The sequence below is a fragment of the Cryptomeria japonica genome, chromosome 4 (genome assembly GCF_030272615.1).
Source record: "Cryptomeria japonica chromosome 4, Sugi_1.0, whole genome shotgun sequence".
NCBI classification, from domain to species: Eukaryota; Viridiplantae; Streptophyta; class Pinopsida; order Cupressales; family Cupressaceae; genus Cryptomeria; species Cryptomeria japonica.
In genome coordinates this window covers 71,525,713-71,535,273 of record NC_081408.1, presented here as the reverse complement: position 1 = coordinate 71,535,273, position 9,561 = coordinate 71,525,713, and the positions used below count along the sequence as shown (strand labels likewise).

Genomic DNA, 9,561 nt, shown 5'->3' with positions numbered 1-9,561 from the left:
ACTTTAGAAATGTGGCTGCATATGGAAGAAGTCTACATATGAAGTAGACAATGTTGCAAGAAATACAACATGAGATGAGACCCTTTCAGCAAATTTATGGTAGCCAATTAAAAAAAGGTTGTCAAGTTGAGATTGAAGCCCAATTCTGTTTAACATTGGCATAGATCGTTCGATAGTGTGCAATAACAGTCAAAAAGAAAAATTGTAAATTGTTTGCAGATGATGCGTCATGAGTTTTATCTTTATTAGAGAAAGGAGGGGAAAAAAGTTGTGATCTCTCATGAAGAAGAGAGGTTGGTAATTCTATAAGAAGTGTATCTTGTGGGTCTATTAGATCTGGTATAATAGTGATGTCTAGTTTGCATATTGAGTTGCAAAGATTCAATTTTTGAATTTTCTTAGCATCAAGGGGGAATATGTTGGATAGTGATGCAAACATGCAACTAAAACTGGAATTGGTAATTCCCAAGAATGCAATTGATGTTTTTAAGTAAAGACTCTAAATTAGTTTATAGTGGTTTTGGTAGAGTTTCATACATGGCAATTACCATGTTTTGGTAAAGTTTTATAGATGGTAATTACCATGTTTTAGAAGTTTCCTTATTGGTGATGTAGTGAACTATTGTGTTTTAGAGACTTCAACCACTATAAAATACTGCCTTGTTGTATTGTTTATGTAATCAAAATGTAACCTCTTTTTAGACGCAAATCATGATGTAAGAGAGATTCAATAGATAAAATTTTATATCTGTATTAATTTGAATTTGTGTTTTGTGTCTAATTTTTAATTCTACAAGTTTTGTATAACAGTTTCTAACTGTTCTAGACTAATCATTGTCTCTCTTATTAGTTCTTGCCTACAGGGACTATAGCGGAGGCCTCTTTAACTAGTGATTAATGCGATGCTCATTAACCAATCAAAAATCATTGTTCTCAAATATTTTTACATTTGCTAATGCTCAGCACCCGTGAACTTGCTTATTAGTTAGGAAAAATATTATTGATAAATTTTATGGGGTTTAACTATTGGTGTTGCTTGCGGTGTGCAGGACTTCACACAATTCTCAATGGGAGAGAACGCGTGACTCCAGAAGTAGGTGCAAGGCCACAAAAATGGAACTTTAACAGAGCGCAGTCACTAGAAAAACATGGATGACAAAAAGTGCCTGCGGAGTGAAAGCAATATTTGGCAAAATCACAAGACAAATTGTAGAGTATGAATTCAAATCACCTAGCTGTCGATAAGGGTTTTCATTTGGAAATGACGTGTTAGCTCACAGGTCTGGTATGATGGTTTCTGCTATGGATTCGTAGTCGCATTGCTAAAGTTTTAATCTCTACTAAACTTTATTTCAATTTTGCATATAGAAATGATGATATGATTGAGCTTTCCATTTTTGTAGGCTGCCAGCGGAGCATGGATACATGGCAATTAGGGTTTCAGTTTTGGCATTATTAAATTCCATAGGCTGCATTTTTTATATTCTTTGGGAGCCTTAAATTTTGAAGGTGATGGGAGCCTTAAATTTTGAAGGTGATACTTATGCAGTAACTTGAAGGGCGCTCTTTCCCTTAACTCGTTATTAATTTGTGTATAGATAACCAATCAAATATTATTTTGTTGCCATAGTTTTCTTATTTTCTTAGTTCTAGTCGGTAAAGATGCATATTATTTAAGTGAATTATTATGCTCAAGCTTTGTGGCGTTTTCATATTGGATACACCAATGGTTTGCAGGAATTTGCAGTTTTCAATGAGAGAGAATGCAGATCTCCAAGGCAGCTACAGGGCCGTCAAAGTGGAGTCCCCGACCATCACTTGAAACAGATGGTGATCGCAAAACAATTTGCAGAAATTAGATTTAGGGAAAACGTACATGTCCAAATGCAGGGTCGTTAAAGTAGGGTTCCTAATAGTAGTATGAAACAGATGGCCCTAGAAGAAAGATTTGCTGAGATCAAAATCTAGGGAATGTGGTTGAAGGCAGGGAAGATAAACAATTGTTGATAAAAGAATGAGTTTGCCTGCATGCTAGATACTTGCAATACTTTAGGGCATCGTTTTGTGCATCAATTTGTGCAAGGTTTATTATTAAACAAGCATAGAGCTACTAAAGAATAAAGAATAAGGAATACAAAAGAGGTTTTTGGATCTGTCCCTGGAATTATATGGTCCCTATTTTTTTATTTTACTGTATTCCTGATCAAATTTGAATCTAATGTTTAATATGCACAAACAATCATTTTCAATGTCTAATTCCATTGCATTATGTTGATTGAATCATATAACTAGAACTGAATCTCTTTGTTCACTTGCAGTCTACCTTGAGACTAAAACCATTTGGTTTTTATAGAAGTCGGGGATTGCGTAATTTCAAATTATTCTCTTCTTCGACTCAACCTGCCTTCTTCTTTGGATCTATCCTTGCAATTGTACGGTGGATTTGTCTTGTGAGTGTCACTTTCCCCCCTATTTTTTTACTGTATTTGTGATCTAATCTGAATCTAATGTTTAATATGTGCAAACAACCATTTTTAATGTGTTACGTCCTTTGCTTTATGCTGATTGAATCATATAAATGGAACTGAATCGCTATGTAGATTGCTAGATATTGTGAACTATAAAACCAAACTTAATTTAATCTTATCGTCTTCATAAGTATCTCAAATACCCTATTTCAGCCTCTACAATCTGTTGCAAGCATTGCTGCTTAGAATAAGAAAAGAAACTATACTTCCATCTACATTTGAGTCTGTGTCTCTTCCTCTTGCCTTGGGTTCTGGGCATCTTCTTTAAAGGAATGCTGCAAAAGGCTTTCTATCCTTGTATCTCGAACGCTTTAATTAACCCTAGCAATCTCATATGTGCAATTTCATGCTTGTGGAATTTAATGTAGAATTGAGGAAAATCATAGCTAAAGGATGCTAAACTGCTGCTACAAATGGTACAGCAACTACCGGGCTAATAAGCCTCTAACCAGTGCTACTAAATAATCATTACTCTATGGCAATCAGTCTAAAATTTTAATCTATTTTTGCAACTTGATTTATAAATATCACACACCCATATCCTGTTTGTAGACAACTTTTCTAGCAGTTTGTTTTTTGTAGATCCCATGGGGATTTATGACTACAATATTCTGAATAAACTTGTACTTGAAAGAAAAACAGAACTTTAGCTTCTAATCAACAATACGGTTTTTGCAGATGGAATACTTTATTAACAATTACTCAAAATCGCAAATAGCATTCAACAAATAGAAAGACCTATGACCACTCTAAGAAAAGCTGAAGGGTAGCAAGTTCCTGCCAATGATTGAAAGAACAATCATGATTATATTGCAATTTTCTTATAGCGTACTGTTTCCTTTGAGCGTATTGTTTCCTCTGAAACAAGTTATATAAACAAAACGAATATCCTTATGCAAACTATTGCAATTTTCTGCATAGTGTATTGCTTCCACCAAAACACCTCATATGGATAAAGAAAATGACTTTGCTACAAATTATTGTAATTTTCATTTGGTATATTGCTTCATCTAAAACAGTTTATATAGATAAAATAAATAGCCTTGCTACAAAACATTGCAATTTTTTGATTTTATATTGTTTCCTCTAAAATAGTCTATATGGATCAAACAATTAGCCTATATGGATCAAACAAATAGCCTTACTGTAATCTTCTGCGGTTTTCTGAGAGAATAAATTGCTTCCTCTAAAATGACCAATAAAAATAAACAAAATAACCTTGACCAACTATTGCAATTTTTTAATTGCCACGGTTCCTCTAGAACAAACTATGGAGACTCTTGAAATATTATACTTGTCCACAACCTAGTTAGGTATACTATATCTCTTTTGCATTTCATTTTGAAATGTCTTGAAGAATCTCCAATACATTGTGTCACATGTCTTAGTATCTGAAAAGCTATGCATATGATCCTTAACCTGGAAAGATACTGGAATATCTCTTCTCCAGACCACAGTCTTCAATATAGGAAATTCCTTCATGAAATAGAACATTAGATAAATAATAAGAGAGCCATGCTGAAATTTTTATCTAGTCTCCATTGTCTTTGTGCAAGTTATCCATTAGCTACTTTCACAAAAGTTTACAAACATCAAAGTTCTTTCCTTCCCTCACCATTTGATATGTAATATGAATTGTAGTGGTTATTGACAAGAGAGATGATTCAAGAATAAAGAACAATGAGACACAATGCTAGAACTGAAGTTGCAAGATAAATTATGCAAATGTCAGATGTATGATGCCTTCATTCATTGAATAGAGCTGTTTATTCTTAAATAACTTAAATAACAATCATGTTCAATTAATATGCGAATGTGGAAAATGAACCAATAGGATGCAAGGGGTTGCCTATTTTTCTACAAAAAAGTTGCACATTATATATCGTTTCCCTAGTAACTTGTGATAGTTTCCCTACTAACTTGTGATCTATCATGATTTTGATTATCTTTACTATTATTGCAATTGATAAGCTTTTTGTACATTCCCATGTCATGGACGTAGAATAACTGATTTCTATTTTAACTAATCCTCATATTGTTAATTTTGCAGGGTCCTGAATGCAAAAGCTAAGAACAACCAACAAATCCAGGGAAAGGATCAATAGCAAGCAAGCCCACTGACAGAAAAATGAAATCACACAATTTATTACCATTGTACTAGATTTGCACAACATCGTTAATAGGCAGCCGACATTTGGCAAACATATGTAAATATATATCTCTTTCTTTCACTTTGTATTGTTGTGCTGATGTTAAATCGGTTGACAATGTGATATGTCTCTTCTCTCCCGATGACTTTGATAATTGAATTTATAATTATCTGAAATCTGTTGTTGATTAAATCAAAACAATAATAATAAAATAGATTTCATCTTGCCATTGCTTTGCCACAAAAAACAATCACATTTCCTACCTGCCTGTGCTTGGCAGGAACTACGCTGCTTGCAGCTCTTGTTTATGTATTGTGCAGTGCTACTTACTTTTTTGAATAACACAGAGTTTCAGTTTCCTGTTTTTGCCATTCTCTTTTCAATCGTGGCCTGACAATATGATAAAAAACATTTGAAACATTTTTGCAGCTCTTGTTTATGTATTGTGCAGTGCTACTTACTTTTTTGAATAACACACAGTTTCAGTTTCCTGTTTTTGCCATTCTCTTTTCAATCCTGGCCTGACAATATGATAAAAAACATTTGAAACATTTTTTTTCTCTATTAAATATATAGCCTCTGTTTTCAGCTAGCCAGCCATTAAGCAAAAACTGTCTCGTATAGTTATTTGAGAGCTGAATCAATGTCTTATTTTACTGTTCTCAAAACGCCGATCAAGTAACAAATTAATTTTTTTCTGAAAAAATTCTTAATTTTTTCTTAAAAATAAATCCCCTTTTCTTATAATCACAAACGTGTAGAGATTGATAGTGTCCTATATTACTCTGTTGTGAGATGATCACAACGAAGTGCTTCTTTTAGTTGGATGTTTGTTGGCTATTTATAAATATCTCATACGACTTTACAAAGTTTGAAATTTTAAAATAGCACTTAAAATTGAAGATACTGACCATATGCCATCAAATTCATCTTGACAAGAAATAAGGTAGGCTCTACTAAATTTTAACTGACAGTTGGCCCTCAAAGAACTCTGATTAAGCATTTACATAAAGTGCATATATACCAACACCAGTATGCAATTCAGAAGAGTTGTTGTTTATGTGGAAACTTGATAATTCATGGTATGTGAAATCACCTAGGTTCTACTTCTGTAATTGAAGCATCGTTTACTGAACGAATCCCTGATGAAGATGACGTAGCTGCCCCAGAAATCTGTGATGTCGTTATGATTTTATGCTCGTGAATCCCCCAACTTGACATTGACCTCGCTTCTGGTTTTGGAGAATGGCTCTCACCTGTACTTACAAAAGCAGGCTTTGAAGGAATTGGCAATGTCACTGAACTGCTAGAGATCATCGTAATAACATCAGACATAACTGGACGAAGTGCTGCATTTGCTTGTACACACAGAAGCCCAACATGAATGCATCTTAAGACTTGCTCTTGACTGACTCCTGATGCCTCTGAATCTACCATATTCAGCGCATTTCCTCCCTGGAATAGTGTCCATGCCTGCATTGCATGCCATTAAATCACCACAATACGGTTGCCTAACATTCAAATCTAACAGTTGAGACAACTGGGTTATGGGAAATCCAGTTTCTTACCCATTCTACAAGGTGTTGCATATCATAGGGAAGATAATTATCATTGTTTTTCCTTCCACTAATGATCTCGAGCAGCACTACTCCAAAACTGTAAACGTCTACTTTAATTGACAGCTGCCCTCGCATTGCATACTCTGGAGGCATGTAGCCACTACATTGGAATTCAAATAGTTAAGAATGTTTTCAAATAATTAAAAACAATAACACAATGAAAATAAAGCTTAATGAATTGAATTGAGAGAGTCTATATATATAGTAGGAGGGTTATGCATGGTTCTTAAAAGGGAAAATATCAAATAAGTTATTTAGTATGCTAGAATTTTTTTGTGTAATGTTTCGTTCTTATTATATTTTTTTATAATTTGAACAATTAGTACATACTCAATATAATTTTTTTTTTCATAAAAGGCATAGCGAGTGATTTGATATTATATACAAAATTGACAAAATTATATAAAGAGAAGCAGCAAACTCAACATAGTATTAAAGAAGAGGATGACATCTTATATTGTAGGTTTGTTAAACTGACATGGCATTAACACTAGAAAAGAGGACAAAGTGATTAGACACCATATGCTGGTATAGCCTTTATATATATATATATGTTTGAAAAATTTTAATTACTCTCAGATGGAAAATAATGGATTTATAATTAGACAATTAAAGACAAATTTAACGTTAACCAAGCTTTGAAGTTAAGAAAAAGCAATTTAATAATCCATGATGCTTACTATGTGCCTGCAACTCTTGTATGGATATGTGTCTTGTCTTCAGGAAAAAGTTTAGCTAGACCAAAGTCAGCTATCTTTGGATTGAGTTTGTGGTCAAGCAATATATTGTTTGCTTTAATATCTCTATGAATGATTCTCAATTGTGATTCTTGGTGAAGGTAGAGAAGCCCACGGGCGATTCCAATGATGATGGTATATCGCTTTTGCCAGTCTAACTCTTTACGCTTCTCTGGATCTGTAATCCAAATTTTGAAAGCGTTAAGTCACATATTCATCTTTTCTAAAGAAACTTAAAGGTTCAGTTGTCACTTACCAAAAAGAAAAGTGTCCAAGCTCTTGTTAGGAAAATAGTCATAAACGAGCAACCTTTCATTTCCCTCTACACAACAGCCTAGCAACCTCGCAAGGTTCCGGTGCTGAACATTGGCCACCAGTTTTACTTCATTCATAAATTCTTTCTTCCCTTGTTTAGATTTGGCAGAAAGTTTCTTCACTGCTATCTCATTTCCATCTCTAGTTATCCCCTGAAACATAAAAAAATAGATTTAGAACTCTACATAATTTGTTAAATTGGTTATAATTTAAACCATAAATAATGTGTCAACCCACCTTGTATACCGCACCAAAGCCTCCCTCTCCAAGTTTACTGTTCTCATGGAAATTTTCTATTGCTTCTACTAGAGCTTCTAAGCTGTAGATCAAATTTTGGTCTTGCATTAACCCAGTTTCGGGGGAAAACCACTGTATCTCTGTAGGTATAGTAAACAACGAGAGAAAATTGGGTAAGCCTACAGGATTCGCTTCACTAAAACCACAACCAGAAAAACGGAAAATCAGAAATACATTTTGAAAGGAGCACCTTGGTTAGGAGTAGCAACACTTATTGGTTCCTTAAAGAAAAGAGATTTTACTCTTTTTCTGAATATGATCAGAGCAATAAATAATGCCAGAATGATTCCTCCGACAAGCCCCAAAACGATAGGTAATGTTTTTGACGACTTTGCTGCAAAATACAGTTTAATAGTTGTTTATTACAATTTTAGGGCTGTAGCTATTCTGATTTAAAAAATGCACTGTGCTGTAGAAATAATTATCATGTTCTGCTGCAGCATTTCTCTTGAGCCCCTCAGTCATTCTGTATCTATTTTTCATTTTTTCTGTTCACATAATATGAAAATTATGATTGTATGATAATGCAATTTTGAAACCAGATTAGATGCATCCCAAGTCTAAAACTATGACATTAAAATGAAAAGAAGAAAATTGGGTTAGACATCTAGGAGATAGCTGCTCACAAATGAAAAAAAATCTAGAAGGTCAGATGTTTGCATGTATTAAAACACAAACTAATAAATCAAATCAATACGTACATGATGATATTGGGTTATAGCTTCAGGTCAAACAGGTGATTCGAATAGAATTGACATTCAAAAGATGGATCAAGTAAATAATATTAACTATAAAATGAGCTGAATAGACTTACTCTCTAGGGAGGAAGTAGTTGGATGTATGTACTCCTCAGGGGAGGGCGAGGGCGAGGGCGAGGGCGACTCTACAGAACGGAAAAAGTAGTAAATCTCAAATCTTGCCTTGCAGCTCCCGCTCTGAAACTGGGCTCCTTCTTTTGTAGAACAGCAATCGCTCAGATTTGCTCTTGCTTTAGCCAAGCATGTTCTGCAATCTTTTATTGATATATCTCTCCAACACTGAACTAAACCATATAATATACCAGTAGCATTATATTTGGCTGTTCCAGCAGCGAAACCCTTATTTGCAGGGATGTAAGCTTTGTCTGACAGATTCGACAGAAGGCTGCTGGTTGTGTTCTCGAAAGCATCTCTACTTTTACTAATATCCACCGTGTTCAACAAGTAAAATCCTGTAGTATCTAGTGTTGAAATAAAATTAGAGTTCCGATCGATAGCGCATGAAGCAGTCATCCAACCATATTTTCCCACCTATGTCGTTGGGGCAAATGTCGTGAATGGTTTTATTTGCTTCCACTGCACATTTTGAGCATCTCTCTACTGATATATTTCCAGTGCACTGAAGCAGACCGTATACCTTACTGGGAGATTGGCCATGGGAAGAAGTGTTAAACCCTGAACTTTTAGGTGCATTAAGATACAGATCGTTGATAACTAGGTTTAAGTTTGTGGAATAGGTGCTGCCATTGGTGAAAGTTGAGGAATTATCGCATGTGTGCGATACGTAGGTGCATATGACTGAAGAAAAATTCATTACAAACAGCAAAATGAGGAGGGTTGGAAGAAAAGTTGTTCCTCTGTAACAAAGAGAAGGCAAAGAGTTGTACTTCATCTTGTTATTTTATTTTTCTTCAGTCTCAGTTTGGCTCTTAGCTAAGCTCTCATATGGTGCAGAGATGAATTAGGTATGGATATTTTTAAACATTTTTTATCAATAAAAGTAGGATAAATAATAATTATTTTTTAATACAGTTTATGATGTAAAATTGTTAATCCATTTGATTTTTTACTATTAGAACTGATGATGTATATCTAAACTATGATTAGAAAGTAGAATCACTTCTTTTTTTTAAGAAATTATTTATGATTAGAAAGTA

At 34.1% G+C, this 9,561-nt stretch overlaps 1 protein-coding gene and 1 long non-coding RNA gene across 5 annotated transcripts; one reads left to right on the top strand and one right to left on the bottom strand.

Moving 5' to 3' along the window:
- The first annotated feature begins 1,024 nt into the window (after window positions 1-1,024).
- LOC131874729 (uncharacterized) lies at window positions 1,025-4,919 on the top strand. Of its 4 annotated transcripts, XR_009372118.1 has the most exons (5): window positions 1,025-1,280; window positions 1,404-1,534; window positions 1,738-1,830; window positions 2,319-2,450; window positions 4,579-4,913. It is a non-coding gene; the product is annotated as an uncharacterized LOC131874729 (long non-coding RNA). The 4 variants fall into 4 exon arrangements; XR_009372116.1 differs by having other exon boundaries at window positions 1,738-2,450; window positions 4,579-4,911; XR_009372117.1 differs by having other exon boundaries at window positions 1,025-1,285; window positions 1,404-2,450; window positions 4,579-4,919.
- Window positions 4,920-5,659: 740 nt separating this feature from the next.
- On the bottom strand, window positions 5,660-9,028 carry LOC131074171 (cysteine-rich receptor-like protein kinase 44). The gene is made up of 7 exons (XM_059219574.1): window positions 8,461-9,028; window positions 7,837-7,980; window positions 7,587-7,726; window positions 7,291-7,501; window positions 6,978-7,212; window positions 6,247-6,397; window positions 5,660-6,151 (listed from the first exon to the last, which is right to left on the bottom strand). Exons 1-7 carry the CDS (start codon window positions 8,915-8,917, stop codon window positions 5,771-5,773), a joined length of 1,719 nt encoding a protein of 572 aa, XP_059075557.1. The 5' UTR covers window positions 8,918-9,028; the 3' UTR covers window positions 5,660-5,770.
- Window positions 9,029-9,561: the final 533 nt, after the last annotated feature.